The sequence below is a fragment of the Arabidopsis lyrata genome (assembly GCF_000004255.2).
Source record: "Arabidopsis lyrata subsp. lyrata unplaced genomic scaffold ARALYscaffold_2, whole genome shotgun sequence".
Classification (NCBI taxonomy): Eukaryota; Viridiplantae; Streptophyta; class Magnoliopsida; order Brassicales; family Brassicaceae; genus Arabidopsis; species Arabidopsis lyrata.
The window spans coordinates 2,709,852-2,734,822 of record NW_003302554.1 but is presented as its reverse complement, the minus strand read 5'-3'; the positions used below and the strand labels follow the sequence as shown (position 1 = coordinate 2,734,822).

Sequence of the window (24,971 nt, the reverse complement as noted above, 5' to 3'; positions counted from 1 at the left end):
GAGTTGGAGATTCTCGATAATGATGCTGCTCCGGTATTCGATGATTTAGCCAATTTACAAGATGATGAGACACAAGTCGAACTGAGTACGACAGGTGAGACTTTGTATGTCGGGAGTGTTTTTAAGAACAGAAAAGTCATACAACAAACAATGTCTTATCTCGCAATCAAACAATGCTTTTGCTACAAGCAACGTAGGTCATGTCCTATAAGATTGGAGATGCTCTGCGTTGATGATACTTGTCCATGGCATTTGACAGCTCAAGTTGTCAAGAATTCAGAATGTTTCAAAATCACATCGTATGATACCACCCATACGTGTGACATCGACACTCGTAAGAATTATAATAAACATGCTAGTTATAAGCTTCTCGGAGAAGTAGTGAAGAGCAGATACAGTTCTACGCAAGGGGGTCCGAGAGCTGTCGATTTACCACAGTTGCTCCTAAATGATCTCAATGTTCAGATTTCATATTCTACCGCTTGGAGAGCTAAAGAGGTTGCAGTGGAAAATGTAAGGGGGGATGATATAAAAAGTTACAGGTTTTTGCCTACCTATTTGTATCTTCTTAAATTAGCTAATCCGGGTACGATAACTCATCTACACTCTACACCTGAAGCTGATGGTACGCAGCGCTTTAAGTATGTTTTTGTATCTCTCTGGGCTTCTATAAAAGGTCTGAAGTATATGAGGAAGGTAATTGTCGTAGATGGAACGCAGCTAGTAGGACGTTACAAGGGATGTCTCCTCATTGCATGTGCCCAAGACGGGAACTTCCAAATATTTCCAACAGCGTTTGGTGTTGTGGATGGTGAGACTGACGCTTCATGGGTGTGGTTCTTTGATAAATTAGCTGACATTGTTCCAGACAGTGAAGATTTAATGATTGTATCGGACAGACATTCTTCAATATATAAAGGCCTCAGTGTGGTTTATCCGAAAGCTCATCATGGTGCATGTGCAGTACACCTTGAGCGAAATATCTCCACCCATTATGGTAAGTATGGTGTATCTGGATTATTCTTCAGCGCTGCTAAAGCTTACAGAGTGAGAGATTTTGAAAAATACTTCGAACAGTTAAGGGCTAAGAGTGCTGCATGCGCAAATTACTTAGAGGAAATTGGATTTGAGCATTGGACAAGAGCTCACTGTAAAGGGGAACACTACAATATCATGTCTAGCAACAATTCGGAGTCTATGAATAATGTCTTAACAAGAGCCAAATCATATCCGATTGTGTACATGATAGAGTTCATTCGAGAGGTCCTAATGCGATGGTTCGCAGCGAGGAGGCAAAAAGTGGCTAGGTGTAAGTCTTTAGTGACGCCTGAGGTTGATGAGCGTTTTCTCCAAGATTTGCCTGCGTCAGGGAAATTCGCGGTTAAGATGTCTGGACCGTGGAGTTATCAAGTTACAAGCAAGTCAGGTGAGCATTTTCATGTCGTTCTGGACGAGTGTACGTGTACGTGTCTTAGGTACACAAAGTTGAGAATCCCATGTGAACACGGTCTAGCAGTTGCAATCGAGTTTGGAATAGATCCGAAGGTTGTTGTAGGATGGTGGTATGGACTTCAAACGTTTTCCGATTCTTTTCAAGAACCGATTCTACCTATCGCGGATCCGAAGGATGTTGTCATCCCACAACATATATCGGATTTGATACTAATTCTTCCATACTGTAGACGACCACCAGGAAGACCAACAACCAAAAGGATTCCATCTAGAGGTGAAAACCGGGTAAGTGCTATCATTCAAACGTGTACAGATTTTCAAACATTATGTTTTGAGTATAAGATTATTAACTTATTGTTGTTGTCATTTCTGAAAAAGAGACAGAAAAGACTTATTCTGAATCAGTGCACACGATGTAGACAAGCAGGTCATAACAAGAAGACTTGCAAAAATCCTATTTAGTTCTCCTCAAAAGCTTTATGTCTCCGCGAAGACAGTGTACGTTTATGTGTGGACAGTGTGTACCAAAGTGTTGTGACGGTGTACGTACGTTTAATGTTTGCCAGCGTATAACTATGTACGTTTTCTGAGTGTACGTTTTTGTTAGTGTACGTGTTTGTTGTGTCTGTGTACGTATAATCTTCATGCAATAAACGGTTACAAACGGTTACACACATTTGTATCTCAACCGTTGGAACAGTTTCGCACTACCCACCGCGTCCGTTACGGAATTTCCTTATTTAAGCCACATCTCCTCCTCAATTTTATCCACGTTCCTTCAAACGAAAACCCTTTCACATTCGGCAGTTACATCAATCAAACACAAAGTCTTTCGATTGTTCTTGCTAACCGTGTGATGGACGGGTATCACACCATCTCCGAATTGTGTCCTCAGATCACTGGGTGGACAATTTGTGTATTTGTCGTGAGAGTGTTTAAGAAGTTTGTTGCGCCCAACATCTTCGAACTCGGCCTTATCTTGGCAGATAATTCGGTAGTTTCCCTGTGCCGTGTTTGTGTTTTTTTATCATACGTTAGGTTCAATTCTATATAAATCTGTTATATATCATATTCTGTAGGGATCCCGTTCCCGTATCGAGGCCACCATTGATCGTCGCCTTGCTCCTTTTTACATAGACCGAATCAAAGAAAATGAGTGGAAAATTGTGACCACTTTCTTGGTCCGTAACGTCGCTGACCCAGTGAGAGCAACATCTCATGACTACGGCATATGGTTTATGGATCGGACCGTCGTTACTAACGCCTTACGAAGGGACCCAATATCGTTTTACGATTTCACTCAATTCGACTACATTTTGGAGAAAACAGTTGATAATAAAGTTTTAGTCGGTGAGATGTTTTTTAAGTTACGTTTTATTTACACATTTTTGAAATTAGAAGTTTATTTCTATTTTCTGGCCCTTGATGTAGATGTCATTGGAGCGTTGTTGGAGGTTGGCCACTTGACCGGAGACTTCGACGGTCTCAAGCTTCCTTTCAAGATCAAAGATAGATAGTAAATGTTCTTTTCACATTTGATTCACTTACACTTTTTAATCTAAACGCTGACTTGATTCTTCTTTTAATCTAATGTAGCAACAAAGTTTTGGAATGCGAAGCACACAATGAACAGGCGTTGGAATTCCAAACCTTCTTTCGGAGTCTAGGTCAGCGCAATGTTGTTGTCGCACTCGTCTTCTGGCGTTTAACCGACAGAGCTAATCCTAAGGTTGTGAGTCATGGTCCTGTGTCAAAGGTCTTTGCCGATCCGGACACACCGGAAGTGGAAGAGATCAAGCAGGTCGTTTTTTAGATAGGGGGATTTGTTTTCCCAGTCTTCTTATTATTAAAGACCAGATTTATATTAAGTATTGTAAAACTACATAAACTTGTTGTCGTTTTCTAATTACTTGAATTTGTATAATAAACTATTGGGTAACTGTACGTACATTTAATACGTACAGTGTCTACAATTACAATTAATTTGCCAGTGTACGTTTTACTAGCTTTTTGGTTATTCAATCAGCAAATTGTACGAAACCCGTGTTCGTACACGAAAACATACATATATCATATTTGTTGTCCTCAAACAACAAAAACTTCATTCATTCATAATTAAATGCCCGAAGAAGGACATACATTTAAGAAAGACAAACTATATATTAGATGCGGAAGCAATAAACTAAAAAGTAGAGCCCGAGGCATACACATGAGCCGGAAAATTGTATGCCTCATCCGTCATTATCAAAGTCATATCTAATAGAAGACACACATCTCCCTCGCGTACCAGTAAAAGAAACACCCTCTGCAGCCGAAACTGTACGTGCAAAGGCCAACACATGCCGGTGTGTGCAGATACCTCCATGAACGTTGCCAGAGCCGAGGACCTTCGGTGTGAAGCTGACTTATGTGATACATCACCATCTCCCCCACTGCGTGAACTGCCGCTAATGTGGGTGTCATCGCCCAGAACATATCGCTGACTGGAAGAAAGTCGACATGGTTGCCAGTACAAGTTAGGAATAAGCCGGTCGCGAAGCAGGCGAGAGGGTTGGATGGAGCGACGGAGTTGAGTAGTGTAATGCCGTGGGCCACCGTTAGGAAGCTGCTTGCCTGGCGGACACCTTCGAGGTATATAGCCGGGATCGCACCCCTTTCCAGCAAGAGGCTGAAGTAGGCCCTGAAGGGAGACTCCGGCTGCACGAAGTGAGGCCATGTGATGAAGTCGTCCATCACTATTGCGTTTACGTCACTTGCTTCGACCAAGTGGCGGAGGGTCTCGATGGGAGTCTGGGATACGGGCAGGTAGTTGATGAGGACGGAAATCGGGTTTGGCAATTGTATTGCAAGGTACATCTCGGTTGGAGGGGTTGCGGGGAAAGCCATGTTGTTAACAAAGGAGGTTTAGAAATAATCTTCCAGTTGATGAATGAAGGAGGTTTTAGAATAATGTGAGCAAATAAATTAGTGTGTGTGATATCGTTTATATAGGGACTAAATATTGAGTTCATGTATATGGCTACATTTGGGGGGGGAACGCATTAATAAAGTGTCATTATTTTTAAAGTTCCTCTTATCTGACAAATGCAAGTGTACATTAATTGCAAACCGTGTACGTAAAGTAAGGAGAGTTATGCGAAAAGATAGAGGTCATTCTATGAATAGAGCTTGACAGTATGCATTAAATAACCACTCCAAAACTTGTAGATATGGGTTATTACAGGTCAAATCAATCAGCATTGCATCATCATTTGCTACCATCTCGAAAGTCGCTTCTCATATTTCTAGTTTTAAACCAACTAAAATACGTGTACACAGTAACGTATACCCGTGTACGTATGTCTATCCTTATTACGTTCTCTGACTAAAAGTTTGAGTTGATGTCTGTCGCCGAATTAGGGGAAAAGATTGAGTTCATGTATATGTCTAAATCTGGGGGAAACGCATTAAAAACCAAATCTCTTTCTTTTGCAATTTCGTTTTAGCTGACAAAAGACAGTGTACATTAATTACAGGGATGTGTACGTATATATGTACATAAATTTGCGTTTTTTTTTTTTTTTTGAAAAGATAGAGGTGTCATTATCAATGGCTAAATCAGGTCAGTATGTATTTACTGATAATTCGTAAGCCTCTGTAGACAAGGCACCATTATCTAACATTAAGAAACTTGTTTCTCAATTTAATATAAAATATTACAATTATTTGTAACCATTCATAAGATTGAGTAGTATATGAGAAACAAGCAAGGATGTAGATAAAAAGATATTCATTACTGATAAGCAAAGTACAATTGCAAAGGCCACATATTATAACATAAAAACTTAGAAATTCAGATAATATTACGTAAGAAATCCCTAGAGAATTTGACTAATTCTTCTCGCACACCACCAGAGGTAACATACGTTGCACACATTCTTGAAGGGTCCAGATCTGATGTAACACAGCATCGCGCAAGGAGGCGTTTGAATACCACGTTCCTCAGGGTACGAAAATGTTGCGCCGTATGTGTTGTTTAACCTAATTCCATAATTTTTTATTTCTTCTAGGAGTTCCTCACACATGTCACGTGTTTCTTCTGATTCCAAAGGGTAATGGTTGTTTGCGAACAGGCGTAGGTACACACCACCCATGTGAGCATTCCCGTCGCATATGCACAGAATAGCGCAGGCCAGGGTTGCATCGGCGTGCCTTGGTACATTCCGCTGTAAAAGTACAATGGCGCCCTTAATGTCAGACTCATGGGTAACTAGACGCAGTCCTTCATGGTAAATAGCAATCGGGTTACCAGCCTCTAGACACCTTTTGAAAAAGGGTCTATATCGACCTTCAGCGTTGATGTCATTCGGATCATGGCCTGCCGCATGGAAGTCATCGGGATCACTGCACATGCTATAAATATTAGCATCTTTCAAGACATCCGGCCTGTAGACAATGTTTCTTCCACCACGCCCTGATCTTAACAGAGGTCCGAGGTACCACCAACATTTGTCAGCCATTTTTTTGGCTATCTTGGCTAGCAAATCTTCAGATAGATTTGGTGTAGACATTTCTTGGAATTTGGTGTTTCAAAACAATGCAATTTAAGTTATGGTTGTAGTTAATGCAATCTTACGTAAGTGATGATGCAGTGAGGGAGGGTTGTCAAATCAATGTAAGTAAATAAATAGATATCTTATTATGAGAAAAATCGACTTTGTGTAAAAGACGTACGTTATATAAGATGTACGTACACATGTTGGTTTCTGTATAAGATGTACGTACACATGTTGGTTTCTGAATAAGTGTACGATGTGCAGATTGTTTAAAGAAGATAGTTATAACGATTACATAGTTCTAATTAGGTTGTTGAAATAAGGAAATATGTACTAGGAAATAAAAATAATTCAACATCCAGGGATGATTACAATAAACGCCGATTACCAAACTCGCGCTTGCCGTGCTCGTAGATTTCTGTTGCGTACACCTGACGGTAGTCGGCCATATCTGCTTCTTGAATATTCACCAAGTCTGACATTGGGTTACCAAACGCCAGCAACTCCAAGAACTTCATTGCGTAAGGCCCGCAATCTCCTGTACTTGGGTTTTGAGCGACCATAACATTTCTCTCATAGGCAAAAGGTTCAACTGAGTACTTCTCAGGCAATACATCCGCGCACATCGCTCTCACTAGGTACGGCATCATCTCGCAGACAGGCTGCATCTTTGACCATGCAACAGACTCCCGCGTGTGTTCTATGAGAGCGTCATAGACAACTATATTCCGGGCTCTGAGGTGGATTGCCAACCCAACCCAATGATCACCTTTCCAGTTCATCGGAGCATATACCACGTCGACATCCTTGAACCACCTAAGACTAGGTTCACGGTGTATGTGTATTCCATTGGCCATGTCGTATAGCCGGTCGCCCCATTTGAACCCAAGCTTATTTATACAATTCCTGAAGCTGACAGCACGCTTAGTAAGCTCATAAAGCAGGAAGGAGTCCAAAACAACGCATCGGTTTGCTATCATTTGTTGACCGTTCTTGTGCCACATCAAGATTGCGAGCATTTCCAAGACCTGAAATGATAATAGCATAGGCAGTCAGTGTACGTACAATTCAGGAATATTTAAAAAATGTACACAAATGTACTATTTCAACTTACCATATTATCCACCCACTGTCCTTGTGCTATAAGCATGGAGAAAAACTCGTTGTCCACTTTGCGATACCCGAAAAGAGTGTGCTTCCTGTATATCCAATATTATAGTATGACTGGTTGTTATAGAAAACCAATGTATCAATTAAGGGATAATTTTGATAATGCACGATACTTACACATTCGGACCGCGGAGGACATTGGTTAAGAGCTCTAATTTGGAAGCATCAACCTTCTCCAAGGGGTTGTAAGGGACATTTCCAGCCGCTATAACCACCTCTGAATCTTCAGCTCGTCCAGGAACATCCTCCACGAGGACTGTTGTTTCCTTAAAACCTTCCGGAAGGGCTTCATCCATCTCAACAATTATTTGCTTCTTCACTTTTTTGGGTACAACCGGCGTAGGAATTTTAAATGCTATTGCTTCGACTGCAGCATCGTTGTTTGGTTCATCCTGTAAAGAAGTATTATTGTAAACAGCATGATTAAACAAATTCAAAATGTAATGATAATATTTACTGAGAAGATACTCACAATATTTTCTACTGTACCAACTGTCGTGTCTGCTTCATCTAACCCTGGGTTTGAATCCTCTTGTTCTTCCACCCCGTCGACAATCCCCTGCTGCTCCAACACTCCCTTTTCAAATTAACGTGCAGAATTATTTAAATGTACGCATACAATCCTATGTACGTATGTTAATAACTGTGTATAATTTTAAACCAAACACGAGATTTTTACCTCCTTTACATTAGCTGCATCCACATCCATGGAGGCTTTCGTTGCCAACTCCTGTAACACCTGCATAATAGAAGATTATAAATTTAAACAAGCCTACACTATTTTATTTAAAAATATAGTTAGCTTACATTCCTAACTACTGCAAATGGTGAAGGGGGATCCCCTAGGGTGCCCTCAAGTACTGAGTCATCCACTTTACTCACTGCAACTACATTGGGTACATCTCCCGCATCAACCTGTGGCAGTAGTTATCAACTTTATCGGCTACATACTCTATTTTGTGATGTCTGAAACAATCATTACTTATACGTACACGGGAAATAAGAAAGACAAATGTACGTACACTTACACCGGGTTCCTCGGTGTGTTTATCTCTATCATTATCCTCAGAAATTTCTGGTTGCTCCCCAACATTTGCTTCACTCTCAAGACCGGCACCATGTTCTTCTCCCTGAAACAAATATACCATACACGTCTTAAGCTTTATGTGAGTACACATATGGAAAACTACATTTGACTATTAGCAGACCATATACCTGTCCAGATGTTGCAGGTAAACCTGATGGATTTTCTTCCATCTCTGTGTCAGCAGTTGGTTTTTCATATGTCCCTCGCTGTGTACCAACAACGACAGGCTCACTACCATCAATTGGTCCTTTATCCTAAAACATAGTATACCATACACTTCTTAAGCTATATGTACGTGGAGAACTGAAAATAATTGATACGCGTACACTTATGGAAAACAGTATGTGACTATTAGCACAAGACATACCTGTACAGAGGTTGAAGGTACAGGAGATGGAAGAAATTCCATCTCTGTGTCAGCACTAGCTTTTTCCTCGGTCCCTGACTGTGTACCAACAAGGAGAGACTCACCACCATCACGTGCTCCTTCATCCTGAAACATAGTATACCATACACTTCTGAAGCCTATGTGTACGTACACAACTGGAAATAATTGAAAAAAATATTTGTACACGACATACCTGATGGGAAGGTGTAGGTCCACCAACTGAAATGTTAGCTACTCCAGTGTCAACCATATCTTCATCTCTGTTCGAAAAATCTCCTCCATCATTTGCAGTAAAACCACCTTCATTGTTGGCTTCATCCTGTACCATAGCAGACAAGTTACAGTTATTAATATAAATGTACGTACATTTAAAATACTATATATAAATGTACGTACATGCCATACATGGTCATCTTCCTCAGAGGAAGAGTTACCATCAGAAAGCTGAGTAATCTCCGCAACTGACGTCATTATATTCTTCAGCCTTGAAGACTTTCTTGTTCCAGACTTGAATACTTTCTTTGTAGACATCTTTTTAGATGCCTTCTTCACACTCATCGGTGCCTTAACCACCGATTTATTTGGGCCCTGTGAAGCATGGGAAGTTTTGGTTGGTTCTGTCTTTTTGACCTTTGGATCTAAGGCAGCACGAATCTCCTTACGGACAAATTTCTTCAAGTCTTCTTGCATTTGTTTATTTTGTGCTTCCTGCCTCTTGAAACACCTCCTAAGTTCAACTACAAACTTCTCAAACTGGGGATCTTCAGAACAATCCTCAGCAGTGTCCTCATTTTCTTCTTCCACAACAGATTTCTGTTTTTTCAAAGAAGGTGCATTCGGGGCTGGTACATTTCTTTTCCTCTTCTTCACACCTACGATAGACCAGTTTAATCATTGATTGGTCTTCAAGGGACAATAATCAGAAAGTATAAAAACAACATTTACACTCACGTATCTCTCCAAGTTGTGGTGGGCGCTCCTGCTTTGGAAATGCAGCATTACCTCCAACCCATTCTTCCTCCTTCCACTCATGACCCGCTAACAACAGTCGCTCAATGTAAGCAACTCTTGGATCCTCAACTTCATCATCCCATGACAGGGATGGAGGACAAATATTGTCCTCTGGTTTCACAAGATAGGTTACCTCAACCTACACCAATAAGTTTGTTGACCACTTAGAGAATGTACACTTACTTTTTAAATAATGTACGTACATAAACAATTGTACATACCTCTTCAGCAGCCTCACACTCCAAGATGCTGGATGTCCTGATTGCCCGCAGTGAGGCAAGATGATGGATAGACCTCTGAGTAAATGTCCTGTTAGCTTCATCATCAGGTACTAGCTTAGCAAGGGATGGGATTGTTTCGAACGCAAACAGCTGGAGTGCTAATGGGAATCCATGTAGTGCATAAGACCCATCCTTTACACACCTTATCAGTTTTTGAGCATCTGAAGGGGTTTGGAATTTTGCTATCCTCTCCAAAGTACGGGTAAAAGACACCCTTCCCCAAGGGTATTTGCAGAAGAATTGCACGTCCTTCGTCATCTCAACAGTGAACTCAGAAGGCCTTATGGGGTTATTATGGCACCCTATCACACCATCTACCAAGATTATAAGAGATAAGGCCAGCTGCTTCCACCCATCCATGGTTTCCTCCTCCTTCAGTCAGACCACCAAATCATGCACTGTTGGATTCGGCTTCTCCCCAAACTTCTCCTCAAACAGAGTTTTCCAGACACTTTGACTACCAGCTTTAACCTTTAGCACATCCGTCACGTCTTTCTTGTTGGGATATGTCCCACATTCTAGACCAGTTACCAGACTAAATTCTCTTAATCCGAATTTTATTGGATGACCGCCGAAGACCATCCACATCTCATTCACTTTACTCGTCACTAACTGACGACATATTAGTCCAAGAACAAGTTTACCTGAGAAGGAAGACTTGTTAGCAGGTATCCTAAAAAGGTCCCCAAATGGAGACTCGAGAAGAAACTTCATCTCCTCTTTTCCCTTAAGAACTTGTGCTATGTCAGAAAGGTACTCCGGTTTGGAGTACGCGTTCATCTTCGTCTTCACAGGGTACCGGTCTAGGGCAAAGAGTCTAGGTGGTAACTCTTCAACTATAAGATCTTCAGTCGGAGCCACGCTTGTACTGCCTGCAATTACAAGTGATATACAATTAAGTACGGATGTATGAATTCGTGTACGTACACAGTAATTATCAACATTATATACTCAACATCTGAATTTTGGCGGAAACAGAGATTTCCAATTCAACTTCTCAAATTTTCAAACTACAGATATAGCAAAATCCGGCAACTTCTATCCCTTTAATCAAACAAGCTTTAAGATTCCGATACACCCAAAGAAACTACAAACGGAATAATATCGGAACTTACCCAATTCCTCCGGCGGATTTCTCGGAGGGAGTTTCCTCCTCGGGGATACTCTGAGTTCCACCTTGTCCTTCTCGGGGCCTTCCTGCGTATGCTTCTTCCTAGAGACTACGTCGTTTGGTTTATTCCCAGCCATCTCGAAGGTTGGTATCTCGCCGGAATTCTCAGGTCGCCTTCGCCGGAAAAACTGGAACTTTCTCTTCGCCGGTTTTTCGAGTTCAATGCAATGCCTCAAATCAAGTAGCAGACAATTCGAACGGAGATGTCGAAAACGAAGATGGATGAATGAATTCCGAACTGATTTCTACTTCTCTCTCGAATCTCTCGGAGATGTCGAACGAAGATGATGAATTCTTCGTTTTCTTGAATTTTTTTTTTTTTTTTTTCAAAACAAAAAGTAACTAAACCGCTAGAAACTAAACCGTAACGTAACTGTGCCGTTTGGTTTTTCGTCAAGGGCATTTTCGTCATAAAATGGAATAATTGCCAAAACATGAGAAATGAATCTCACTTTGCCAAAAGGTGAGATCAAATCTTTTTTTTATGTCAAACGTGAAAATTTCTTTTATTTTTATTATGCAGTCTCTTTTATGATTGGTTGAACTTTTAAAAAGTAGATCTTCTTAATCGGCGTGCTTTTAGCTAAAACGCTTTATATTTTGAAACGGAGGGAGTATATATTAAAAATGAAAATATTTAATTTTGTTTTTTAAAATTTAGTTAAAGTATAGAATTTTTTCTCATAAATTTATGTTTTGATTGAATCCCTAAATTTGGTTATCAATTAAAATTAGTAATAATTATTCAATCATAAAAAAAAATTAATAAAACAAAATATTCAAATGATTTACATAAGTTTATGGTTATTAATCAACACCCATATTTACATCAATGTTAAATGTTTTCGACACCCAAGTGTTTTAATGAATCTAGTAGAAAATAAAAAGAATCAACCCCTAGTTATTTTTATATACGGCTTCTCACTAAATAGTTTATGTCGAGATTAAAGATAACTAAATTTGGTAATCTCTTAAACCAATAAACCAATATTGTAACTAAACAAAAAGAAATTCATAGTTTGATTTTTGGTTGTTTTTGTTTTACTAATGGGCTAGAAGAAGTTCATTAATAAATGTCCAATTATTTATTGATTACTGTGCTTTAAGAAATGTGATTAGGTGTTTTGCAGCCAAAGCTGTTATGGCTTTAGCAAAGCTTCTTTGTCAAGGCATAGTGGTGATGTTGATAGATGAAAAGTGAAAACACAAGCTCTGATCCTCAAGTGGGTCACTTGAGTTATAGTAAAAAAATGGGTTGTAATTAAAATGAAAAGATGATCAAATTTATTAATTTCTCGTATTTCATTATACTATTTGTTTATTATTATGGAATCACAAAGACCAACTCCTAAACAAAGAGAATTAAAGGGAGTACTACAACTCCTCTAAACAAAGGAAAACATAAAACGTACGTGGATTTTGTTGTATAGTAACACAAAAACCACTCTTATTTGTTGTATAGAAATTTAGAAAACGTATACTTTGATCCTAGTATAGGAGGGACACAATAAAAAAGAGAGTCTTATTTGTCGCAGTTAGGTTCACATTTGTGAGATGTACTGGCCTCACCTTGACTTCTCTTAGCTTCCTCAGAAGTATCACGAGCCTGACTCATTCTTTCACTAGCACAATCTTCAGCATCCTTGAGATACACGTCTCTTAAATCTTTATCGATCACGGCTATAAATCCCTGACAGAAATTTCTCACTTCCGCAGGTACTGAAGAAGGAATCTTCTGGGTGATGTGATTCACAATTTCAGCCTCAGTGTAACAGTTTCTAAAACAGAACATGTACTCATCCATGATTTTTTTTACTTCTTCGTCGTCTTTAGTTTCCTGAACCGCCTTCATAGCTGTGAGCTGTTGCTGAATAACCTTGAGAGTTTCTGGTCTCATCTACAATCACACCAACAAAATTGATTATCAAGATGAATTTGATTATCTTAGGATCAAAAACAAGATTATTAAAACTGAGACAGGAATCAAAACCTGACAAAGTGAGAGTAAAGCATTATACAAAACAATAGTTTATCCATATTTCAGACATTATCCCAAATGCCCTAAAAAAAATCTCTTTGCAGATCACAAGAATTACGAAAACGTGTTCATTTCAAAGACTCACATTCAAGAAATAAAAAATGATCAAGACTGAAATCAAAAAACAGCAAAATTTGAAAAATCAGGACAAGACCCATAATGCAAGAAACAGCTGATCGGACATGATATCAACTTAAAAATGGTACCTTTTGATTGAAGAAAAAAGTATAAGAAAGAGAGAAATGGAACGAGGGATGTGTTTAATATTTGCTATGTTTTTTTCAAAGATCAACTAAAAACCGTACCTTTGATTGAAGAAAAACACACGGAAATGTATAGGAAAGAGAGCAATGAAACGAAGATTGAAGGTAAGAGTATGATGTGTTTAGTACTTGCTTTGTTCTTTTATAGGCAAAACTTCATGACCCATTACGCAAGAAACAAAGATCAGCCCTGGAATCCACTAAAAAAGTAGCTTGGAAATGTGTAGGAAAGAGCAATGAAACAAAGGTTTTGAGTAATGTGACGATGTGTTTAGTACTCACTTTGCTTTATAGGCAAAATCGGCAATGGCATTGTGTTCACGTCTCTTTAATTTGCTAATTGAGTTAAGGGTTAGTTGGAACTAGGAAAATATATTTACAAAAAAATAATCAACCTTCCACTAAAGTACCTATCCAAATTTCCCAACGTTGAAAAACCAAGAGAAACTAACAGAAAGAGAGGGAATCTCACATCATCATCACAAACTCATCACTTGTTTGTAATCTTTTTTTTTATATTAGTGTTGGTTTTAATCTAAATTAAATATATATCTCGGATGCAGTGCCGGTTATTGGCGTGTGCAAGTGGTGCATTTGCACCGGGTCCAACAAATTTAAGGTCCAAATTCATAGTTTTTCTATTATTTAACTATTTAATTATGCTGAAATTTTATAAAATATCTATATGTAAAGGTCCCAAAATTCTATTTTAAAAGGTAATATTGAGGCCCAAAATTAATAAACAAAAATAACAGGTCCAAATAGCTATAAAATACAAAATAATTTATGAAATATAACTTTTTGTAAATATATATATATATAAATTTTTTATTAAAGATAGGATTTTTTTTGTATGGCACCGGGTCTTACCGATGAGTGAACCGGGCATGCTCGGATGTTGCTACAAAACATCAACTGTTTTTACTGTCAGGATAATTATTATATTCGTTGGTTAATCACAATTTATTGATATGTATGCAGTGCAATTGTTCCTTGCTCATAATTTTCCCCATATAAAAATATCATCCATATATATAGTTTTTTTTTTTTGAAAAACTTAATAGAATATATTACATTATCGAAATCATGAATATAATCCAAATTACAAAAATATATGTAAACCGTTTATGCATGTATATATACCACCTGACCTATTTATGTTTACTCAAAATTAAATTAGTCAAGAAGATCCAGAGTCACTAACTAATACTTATCTTTGTACATAAACATAACACACAAGATTGGGTTCCATAAGAACTTGGCGAAAAGAAAACACAGGCTCCTCAAGTGGGTCTCTTGAGTTGTAATTTACGAATAAAATGAAAGGATAGATAAAATTATTTTTGGTTTTTCATTATACTATTTTTATTAGTGAATCACAAAGACATTGGAGTACAACTCCTAAACAAAGGGAAACATAAACATGGATTTTGTTGTATAGGAACACAAAAACCACTCTTATTTAGACAACAACGTATTCTTTGAATAGTACTATTAATGTTTTTTGAATTTGGGATAACGCTTCTTGCAGTTAGGTTTACATATGTGAGATGTACTGGCCTCACCTTGACTGTTCTTAGCTTCCTCAGAAGTATCACGCATCAGTTTCCTTCTATGAAACGAACAATCTTCAGCGTCCTTGAGATACGCCTTTTTTGGCTCTTTACCTGTCGCCGATAACAACAATTTAAAGAACTTTCTCACATCCGCAGGTACTGAAGAAGGAAACTTATTGCTCATGTGATTCACAGTTTCATCCTCAGTGTAGCAGTTTCTGAAACAGAACATGTACTCATCGAAGAACCCTTTTTCATATTTGTCGTCAGCAATTCCATTAGCCGCCTCCATAGCCTTGAGTATTTTCTGAATAGCCTCGAGAATTCCTGCCGGTCTCATCTACAATGACACCAACAAAATTGATTATCAAGATGAATTGATAATTCTAGAGAGAACAAATGATCAACCATGCATGATAATTGATTTATCTTAGGATCAAATTAAACACAAGATTATTAAAACTGAGACTAAAGTGAGAGTAAAGCATTGTACAAAACAAAATTTTATATATCTTATATTATCCCAAATGCCCTCAGAAAAATCTCTTGCAGATCTCAAGAATTAAGAAAACGTGTTTGACATTAAGAAAATGAAAGAAAAAAAAAAAAGAGATCAAAAACCGAAATCAAAAAGCAACAAAATTTGAAAAGTCAGGACAAGACCCACAATGCAAGAAACAACGATCGGAACTGGAGATCAACTAAAAAATGGTACCTAGAATGTGTTAGTTTTTGCTCTGTTTTTTCAAGACCTATTAATTCAAGACACAAAGATCAGACAAGCGATCAACTAAAAACTTACCTTTGATTGAAGAAAAACACACGGAAATATATAGGAAAGAGAGGAATGAAACAAGGATTGTGATTAAGAATAGGATGTGTAATGTGTTTAGTACTGTACTTGCTCTGTTATTTTATAGGCAAAACTTCAAGACCCATTACGCAAGATACAAAGATCAGACCTGGGATCCACTAAAAAAATACCTTTGATTGACACGAAATGTGTAGGAAAGAGAGCAATGAAACGAGGATTTGAGTAATCTGACGATGTGTTTAGTACTCGCTTTGCTTTATAAGCAAAATCGGCAATGGCATTGTGTTCACGTCTCTCTAATTTGCTTATTGAGTTAAGGGTTAGTTGGAACTAGGGAAGTTTATTTACAAAAAAAATAATCAACATTTCCACTAAAGTATCTACCCAAATTTGCAACGTTGAAAAACCATAAAGAAACAAAAAGAGAATCTCAAAGCATAACAAACTCATCACTTGTTATAATCTTTCTTTGTTAGTGTTGCTTTTAATCTAAAATATCTTGAATGTTATTACAAAACATCAACTGTTTTTATTGTCACGAAAATTATTATATTAGTTGGTTAATTGCAATTTCTTGAGAAGGTTAGTCTATATGACACTAGAAACATTGTCGCAATTTAATGTGCATTACGAGATTCGGTACTGTTTATCTTGTGTATATAATCAAAATTACAAATACATAAATCTCATAGTTTTACCCAAATAAATTACAAATCAATATGCAGAAGAAAAAATTTGAGAAAATAATAAATAAATAGTCGTGTGACACAAGCAAAATCAAGGAGAGCTAGTATCACCACCAAATGAATGTAAAAGAATTTTAGAACTGACCAAACAAAAGCGTTTTTGAGTATCTAGCTCCAACGTGTTTAGCTGAATCCAACGGTTTTCTTCACTTATGTAGCCCTTTCGCGAACCGAAGGAGCTCTGCTCGAACCTTTATCGAGAGAAACTTTTCGAGATGCAGTCATGGCTGATCTCTCTGCGATTCTTCTTTGCCTTTCCATTACAAGATTCTCTATTCTCTTCCGCATCTCTTCTTCCTACAATCCCAAAGCAAGAAACTAATTCAATTATCCGATAAAAACCGCTAAAGAAAATGCGATTATAAGATTTGTTCCTTACCTTTTCAAACTTGTTCTTCTGTGCCATTGTTCTGCTAGCTACTGTCGGTTTCTTTGCAGTCTTGGACATTGTTTCCGCTCTGGTTCTACTTGGAGTTCTAGACTTACGAGTTTCCGGGTTCTTCACAATGTTTTTCTTCTCGCCGCTTGAGACGGTCTTATCTTCTTTCTCCTGCGTTGTTCCGTTACTGGATAGCCTTGCATTTGCTTCAGCAGAGAAATCGATTGAATAATCATTAGCCAAAGAGTCTCCTGAATTGCGTTCAGGAATCATACAAAGATCATTTGGTTCCCATGAATCGTGTTTTTCAATAGCATGACCGTTGTCAATATCAGAGGCTAAAGCAATATCAGCAGCCATGTCTGGTCTCCACCGAGAGTCATAAAGATCATCAGCAGCAAGCGATGATGAATGGACCATGAAAGAATCATCAACAAATTCTTGTTTCTTGCTCTTATCAGAACCTTGAGATGTCAAAATGCTGTCATCAAATGACATTCTCCCGTAGTTAACTTCCGGTTTCCCAGCACGATTACCAGAAGCAGTAAACCAATCCTCTCCACTCCCTGACTTCTTCACCAACGATTCACCCCTTGTAGCATTATACATGTCTTTGCTTTCATCTCCTAACATTTCTGATCTTTTAAGCAGTAACATACATTCTTCAGTCGAGTCCCTCGTTCTTGGAAGCCTACGAGCACTATCCTCACTTTCAAAATGATCAAAGCTCGCTCCTCCTCCATTTTCGAAGTATTTCTGAGTTGTGATGATGGAATCACCTGAGGCAGTGTTCTTTGTTTGCAAGCCGTTAGAATTCACACCCACACTAGAGCCTCTACGGGTGAAATGCTCCTCATTGACGACATCCATCGAATGCACATCTGAGCCATCATCGTGCCTCATTAGAATATTCTGAAATGAATCCCAATTCTCGTTGCTTCGTTTTTCTTCACCAGAGACTTCTCCCTCATTAGCTCTTTTTTCGTTGAGCATTCCAACAGCAGCATCTACAGTCTCTTTGATGGAACCGTTGTCCGTAAACTCATTTCCCTCCATGTCTCCATTTCTTCCCTCGGGGGTTATGTAGTTAATATTACGGATGATAACAGTTTTAGATGACTTCTTCCGGTTTTTCTTTGATCGACGAGAGTTTTTACTCGTACGAGAGTGTCTTTTACCTTGATCTTCCAAAGATGAAGCAGAATCATCGCTGGCCGAGTCAGATTCACTATATTCACTTGACCCGCTAGACTCATCTCCATCAGAATCCCCTTTCCCTTTTTTCTTGGAAGGTTTGCCCCTTGAAGGCCATGGCATGTTTCCTTGGTTTTGATTTGGCATATGTTGCATAGGAGGGTATGGATAGCCTTGGTACGGAGGCGGGTAGAAGTATTGAGGCATATGGTTCGGCCATCCCATTGGTGCTTGAAAGTTTGGAACACCGGACGGATGTTGCTCTAAATTAACTGACTTTTCATCTACAAATCAAAACTTCTTCCCATTAGATATGGACATATTTAGCCATCTAGCAGTGAAAGAATCAGAATCTCTGAGATGAAATACTACTAGGTAGTTTTATTTTCCGAACCTGTATTAGATGGTGTTGACTCGGTCCCATTTAGTGATAGAGCAGCACCTTCATTGTTGAGGATGATCCCTGAGGAACCCAATAATGACATGTCCACTGGAGCACACGCTTTCACAGCTGCTAATTCTGCCATCCAAAGCCCGTCTCCATGCTTCTTCTTCCATAGTTCTTTATATTTTACACATGCTTCCCTGTGTAATTGATCTCATGCATTTTAGCAAATCAAATGGAAGAAGATTGATGAAATGGTTAATAAATATTTGCATACCTTAACCTTGACGCACCAAAAGCATCAGCAAACAATATGAGATCATCAATACTATCAATTTCATAACCAGCAACAACCCCTCGTGCATACGCCATCGCTTGCTCTCTTCGAAGCAATGTTCTTCTAGTTTCAAGAAGACGTTGAAGTTGAATCCTAATAAATAAAACAAACACAAAAACAAAATTAGTCAAACCAAACATTCACCATTGGTTGCATAACGCACCAAAAGAAATGTATATAGTTCCATAGGTGGTTAGAAGCGTTACTTGGAGGTTTCCTCCCCTGCAACCTCACTGCCATTCTCAGATTCCTTCTGTGTAATACATTGAGAGAAAAAAACACTCAATTGACCAAACCAATTCCTAAAATAACACAGTACCACTTGAAAGCGCGCACGAGTTACCTTAGAGGACTCATTCGACTTCCTTAGATTACTACTAACTCCAGAATTACTCCCTGCAAATGATAAACAAATCAAATTGTAGGATTCTGTTACATTACAATGTAGGTTTTAGTAAGTTAATATCTACGCGTACGAAAATGTAATACCGTCTTGTAATTGCAGAGGATCAGCAGCAGCATTGGCAATTTCATTAGCTTGAATAGAATTCTCAATCTGCAAAATCTCTTTCTCCAAAGTCGCAAATCTTTCGATAATCGCAGGCGTGTTTACGAATCTCACAAAACTACAAATTAAAGAAACTTAATCAACAAACTCATCAACAACACCAGATTTTTCTACTCGAATGATCATAATCGAAATCTGAATTTGGAAATTGTCAACAAAATCGAATCATGAAATAGAAATTACCGATCGAAAGTGGATTTGGTGAACCAAGAAGAGTGAGAAGAAGGAGGAGTCAGAGAGATAGAGTAACCGCCTTTAGAGATCTGATCTCTAGCGAATTTAAGATGGGAGACGAATGGTTCGAAAATTCCAGAAGCTAACTTCTCCTTCTTACTCCCACAGAAAAGCACCAGATCGAATCTTCAACACAAAAATCAAAACACAATTCAACAAAAGAAAGAAAGATGAATCAATCAAAATGAGAAGTGAGACCTAGTGCGAGTAGGAGTGAGTTGAAACAAAGCGGAATCGAGTATAGCTCTAGAATCCATGGTGGTGGCTACGTAGAGAGAATAATTAGTGATGTCTTCTTCGAAGGAAGAAGAAGATAAAGGCAGAGACGTGAAGGAGACATATTGACTTTTTTTTTTTTTTTTTGTGTGGATTCGAAGCTTTCGGTGACAGCAAAGGATGAGTTAAGGTCGGCACATGGTTGGGTTCACATTAGTGACTGACCAATACTATTATTTAGTGGTCCCACTCTATTATGTTTTATGCTCATCCTCGTCGTCGATTTTTTAATTATTTTTTTTCCTAATCGATCCATCTTCTTATAATCAAAGAAGAAATTATTTTTTTTCCTAATCGATCCATCTTCTTATAGACATTTGAAAGAAAAAAAAATCAAACAACATAACAAAGTACCGTTTAGGGAAAGTGGTGTAAGCCCACCTCAACGGGCAGAAGTTATTCCTAATTGGCGTTAAATAGGTGAGTAGGTCCACCGACGGAACTCTACGGAATTCTTCATGACATTCTCCTTCTTTCATTTGAGTTTGTCGATGTTAGGTTTTTCTCTATCCTACGATGTGAGAATCGTTTAGTGGATGCTTTAGCAAAAGCTAGGTTTGTATCTCTTTCGTCCTAATTGTACCTGGTTCCATCCGGTTTACTATTTTAATTTAATGAAATTAGTATTTCGCATAAAAAAAATGTGAGTAGGTCTATACTAGAAAGAAAAAGACATATGAGAGACGGATGGCTACGACAAGAATGATTTAGGGAACTTTGGGCTATGAGTTTTGGATTGGGAAATTGTTTTGTTATGGAAATAAATTTTGATTTTAGTTAGTTGAAAAAAATTGCAAGCTAGTGAGAATAAAAATATCCTAAGAAATTTAGAATGATCGAGAAATTGATCAATGTATATATTGAAAAGTTATGCAAAATGTGTGATTTTTTAAATGAGAATCGAAAAAAATTTAGGTACAAGAGGTTTAATTTTGATATAGAGTGAATTATATATATATATATATATATATATATATATATATATATATATATATATATATATGAATTTGGAATTCGTTTGAAATGTAATATTTATTTTAAATTCAGAATGCATTAGGAAGGATATGAAAACTTTGCTTATTGTATTTGTGGAAATTTGATCACTCGAGATATCATGAGAAATTGTCACTATGTTCATTGAATTGTGTTTTCACTCAAGTATAGTTGACTAGCTAATCTTTCTTTTTTTAATGTTAAATTGACTAATCAACAAAAATAAATATTACAAGAGTTTGGGATTAATTGGAAACTTTAAAACCTGTTTAAAAAAGGAGGAAACTGAGATAATGGAAATGAGACAAACATTTCAGGAGCTTACATTTTGTTTCTTTTTGAAATTTCTTTATCTATGATTATAGGTTACAAAATAAATCACTCTATGACAAAAGAATAACACAATTAATTAACTTCTTACAAGAATGAAGTTAGTCGAAATAATGAGTAGTTAAAATTCACAAAGTACTTAAGTACCATCAATTAAATTAAAATAGAATATAGGAGAATAAGCGTGTTTTTTCACATTCATATATTCTATTTTAATTAATTGACGGTAATTATCTGCTTGTACGTGGTGTTGATGCTCTTTAATTAATCTCCTTTCTTCAACTTCTAACAAGTTCTTCGTGACTGCATCCGATGCCATGGTCAAGAACTCTGACCAGTCTCTGAACAATAGAAAACTAATTTTAGACACAATCACATTTACATTACCAAATAATAATTTCAGAGATATAAGCTTGTAGTTATCTTTTAGTTAGCGTATATTTATTTGTTAACCATCAGATGAAAACATAATCAAATTAATTCTTTACTAATCATAGATTTGTCTACTCTATAAATAAAATAACAAGATTCCAATGGATATAGAACCTAAACATAAAACTATAAAAGTGAATCATCACCATTTGAAGCAAAAAAAACTCTAAATGCTACCAAAAATCTGACCATAAAATATAGCCGCAAAATAGAGTCACGGTTCATTCTTTAAATATGTGAATCTTAAAACAAAAAGACTAATTGGCAAAATAGAGTCACGGTCCATTCTATATATATATATATCAGTGATGTGAGTATTTTTTTTCTACCATTTTACTTTTTAGTTATGAGAAATTTTGAGTTTTTTCATATATATATTTTCAGTAACATTTTATCTTTTTATGTCTGTCTAATTTATCAAGGAAGCTTCATATATTTGTATATTTAGGGTTTATGTTTAGATTTGTTAGGGTGCCATGTAATAAATAGCATTTTTGAGTGAGAATGTAATAAATAGACATTTACATTAAGAAAAACATGTTATAAAATATACACGTGTAAAATCGAAAAAAAAAATAACTCTTTGAGTGCATGCAATAAATCAAATAAATGCTATAGTTATTTTTATTTTTTGTCAGTGACCTAATTTGCTCAATTAAAAACCGTGTTTTGACTGTTTCTAATGTTGTATTTTCTAATTGAATATTATAACGCTTCAATGAGAGCATCTTTCAAGTGCTTTCATGAACTTATTTGGCATGGCAAATATCAAATGTCGACGTATTTTTTCATTAATATATGTGTATTTCTATATTGCGTGTATGATTTATAACAAATTCGTAAAAGAATCTGTAATAAAAACTCTTTAGCAAAACAAAACCTGTAATCATAATAAAACATTCGAATGTTTCATAAAATAAAATGCTATGTTTTTCTTTTAAGCTATCCTAATATTGCTATGTTTTTCATTTAAGCTGTCCTAATATTTTAATATTTAAAAATAAACTATATATATATATATATATATATATATATATTGCATTCACATGGTTAATAATCATAAATGAACATTTATACGGGAAAAAAGAAGAGCATACCCATTAGATGTATCAAACGTGAGTCCTACGGTATATTTTGCTTCCTCGAGAGCCAATTGAAACCTCCGGATCTCGGCAGCTGGACGTGTCCTGTCATCTTTTATGCAGAGTTCCGATGGCTTGACATCGCAAAATATAGGGATGACTCTTTTCTTGTTCTCCATGAGCAATGTGAGTTCGTGGAGACAGAAGTAAGAGTCACAGTAACGAGGAGAGAAAACCGCAATACCAACCCCGCATGCTTTGATTGCCATATCGATCTCGACGAAAAGCCTATCCCCAGGCTTTAAACTCTTACTATCCAAGAAAGCAGTCAAACGTTGTCTAGTAAAATGATCATATAATAGGCCTGAAATAGTCTTCTTGGTATCGATCCCACGATGATTGATGAAAATATCACATGGGTTTGGGTAAGGTAGGGTTGGATTTGCTATGTATCTCGTTGTGTATGCGAGTTTTGAGCAAGGTGCTAACAAACGTTGCATTGAACAATTTTTAATTGACAAGGAAGAAATGAAATGATTGTATCAAGCGAAAGAGTGATAAAAAAATGAAGACTGGTTTCAATACCTTTTCGATAATCTCTTTTAGTATTGTGGAAGAAGATATTGTTTTAGATTGGGAAGAAATAGGTAGGTGTCTCTATATTTATAAGTGAATAAAGTCCGAGATCTCCATATCGGATATTGGAGATTTTGTCACTTCGTTTTTGTAAATATTCAAAATTGTGATTCTTCTCGCGCTAATACTCAAGGAAGAATTCAAACTTCTTTTTCTAACATTTGGACTTCAAGAACATACTTAGTGTCTATTTGAAAATACTTCAAGAAACGAGTGAATTTATTCTTATCTTTGACTTGCAAGCATTTTTGTCTTTTCTCCTATAGTTTGAAGAAAATATATATAAAAAAAAACCTTCAAAGACGTACATATACTTTATATCAAAAACTATTTCTTAGTTATATTTACGTCAAAAGGTATTTATTACTTTTCCTTGGTTCTTTTTTATACTAAAACCCGTTGAAAAAGGTAGTAAAAGTGAAAAAACATCCTTTGAAACGGTCCCCATCCCAAAAAGTAGATAGTAAAAGCCACGTAAATGTACTAAGAAATGATCAACCGTATCTAGAATAAAAATTATAAAATCAAAATAATTCATTAAAATAGAAATAATATTCAAATTAATTGCATATAAAACTTAATGTCTTAGAACTAACTTTTTTTTTAAAATGTTTTGATGTTTAAATTTATTTATTCTTGTGTGACAATTTGTATTATACTGTATTTTTGTTTTTTACTACTCGTTAATTTTTTTGAATGAGATATTAGTTTGAATTTAAAATGTTGGGTGATTTAGGTGAATAACCCAAAAAAAAAAGAAAATTTAGTTTTTTAGAAGGAAGGTAGAAAGAGATAGGAAGAGAAAGAGAGTGAATAGGGGGGTTAGAGGTTAGATATTTAATTTTGTTTTTTTTTTAGGTTATCTAGTGCAATTTCTCTAAAATGTTTTTGATTAACAAAACCAAAAACATGATATGAACATGTATGATTGCTTGATTGTAGTATTGTAATTGCCGGGCACCTATGGATCGGAATATTTTGATGGAATCCCTTTATAACATAAGGAACAAAGATGGCAAAATATTTTAGCGAAGAATGTTCGAGATGTCGGAGCTGGGAAGTAATCCGAACCACAACCCTGTGGAATATGAGTCTCCTCGAGTACTCTCATGGAACTGTTGAAAGAAGAAGAGTTTTGAGAGTTTGCTAACATAGTGTCAAAAAGAAATATCACAAATTCACAATGAAGAGGGTGAAGAAGAAATATCTCAAAAATCTAATGATTATAAGCCTAAGGCTCTAAATGGTAACATAATTTTTGAGGAATTTTTGTGAAAAAAAAAATGGTTATATCAGTTGAATGTTGGAGAAATTGTTGAGGAATACTGTTTTAAGATAAAGCACTACAAAAAAAAGCGAATATTAATAGCACAGAAAAATAGCGATTTATTTGTTTTTGCTATAATTGACTTATGCATGATTTTATCATAGCGTTTTTAAAATAAGAAACGCTATAATATGTTGGACGGAACAAATAATATACATGTGCTTAATTTTTGATTCTCCAATTACTTTTTAATAGCACAAAAAAATCATAAAACGTTATCATAAATTAGCCGCGAAAATAAAAGTTTCATTGTTCACCCAAATAATTAAAAAATTAAACTAAAATT

At 36.6% G+C, this 24,971-nt stretch overlaps 4 protein-coding genes across 5 annotated transcripts; all 4 read right to left on the bottom strand.

Moving 5' to 3' along the window:
• Positions 1-12,156: 12,156 nt before the first annotated feature.
• On the bottom strand, positions 12,157-13,880 carry LOC9322628. The gene is made up of 2 exons (XM_021034476.1): positions 13,439-13,880; positions 12,157-12,992 (listed from the first exon to the last, which is right to left on the bottom strand). Exon 2 carries the CDS (start codon positions 12,990-12,992, stop codon positions 12,618-12,620), a length of 375 nt encoding a protein of 124 aa, XP_020890135.1. The 5' UTR covers positions 13,439-13,880; the 3' UTR covers positions 12,157-12,617.
• An 876-nt stretch (positions 13,881-14,756) lies between these two features.
• LOC9322627 lies at positions 14,757-15,728 on the bottom strand. Its single transcript, XM_002886515.2, has one exon. It carries the CDS (start codon positions 15,290-15,292, stop codon positions 14,891-14,893), a length of 402 nt encoding a protein of 133 aa, XP_002886561.1. The 5' UTR covers positions 15,293-15,728; the 3' UTR covers positions 14,757-14,890.
• A 661-nt stretch (positions 15,729-16,389) lies between these two features.
• Positions 16,390-19,972, bottom strand: LOC9324173. Of its 2 annotated transcripts, none has more exons than XM_021034383.1 (9): positions 19,808-19,972; positions 19,559-19,735; positions 19,297-19,433; positions 19,151-19,203; positions 19,014-19,060; positions 18,748-18,900; positions 18,480-18,670; positions 16,892-18,369; positions 16,390-16,809 (listed from the first exon to the last, which is right to left on the bottom strand). In XM_021034383.1, the coding sequence occupies exons 1-9, from the start codon at positions 19,864-19,866 to the stop codon at positions 16,663-16,665; spliced, it is 2,442 nt and encodes an 813-aa protein (XP_020890042.1). In that variant the 5' UTR covers positions 19,867-19,972; the 3' UTR covers positions 16,390-16,662. The 2 variants fall into 2 exon arrangements, with proteins under 2 accessions (XP_020890042.1, XP_020890043.1); XM_021034384.1 differs by having other exon boundaries at positions 19,014-19,057.
• Positions 19,973-21,256: 1,284 nt separating this feature from the next.
• On the bottom strand, positions 21,257-23,289 carry LOC110230867 (disease resistance protein LAZ5). Its single transcript, XM_021035066.1, has 3 exons — positions 22,738-23,289; positions 21,434-21,549; positions 21,257-21,261 (listed from the first exon to the last, which is right to left on the bottom strand). Exons 1-3 carry the CDS (start codon positions 23,220-23,222, stop codon positions 21,257-21,259), a joined length of 606 nt encoding a protein of 201 aa, XP_020890725.1. The 5' UTR covers positions 23,223-23,289.
• Between the last annotated feature and the right edge of the window lie 1,682 nt (positions 23,290-24,971).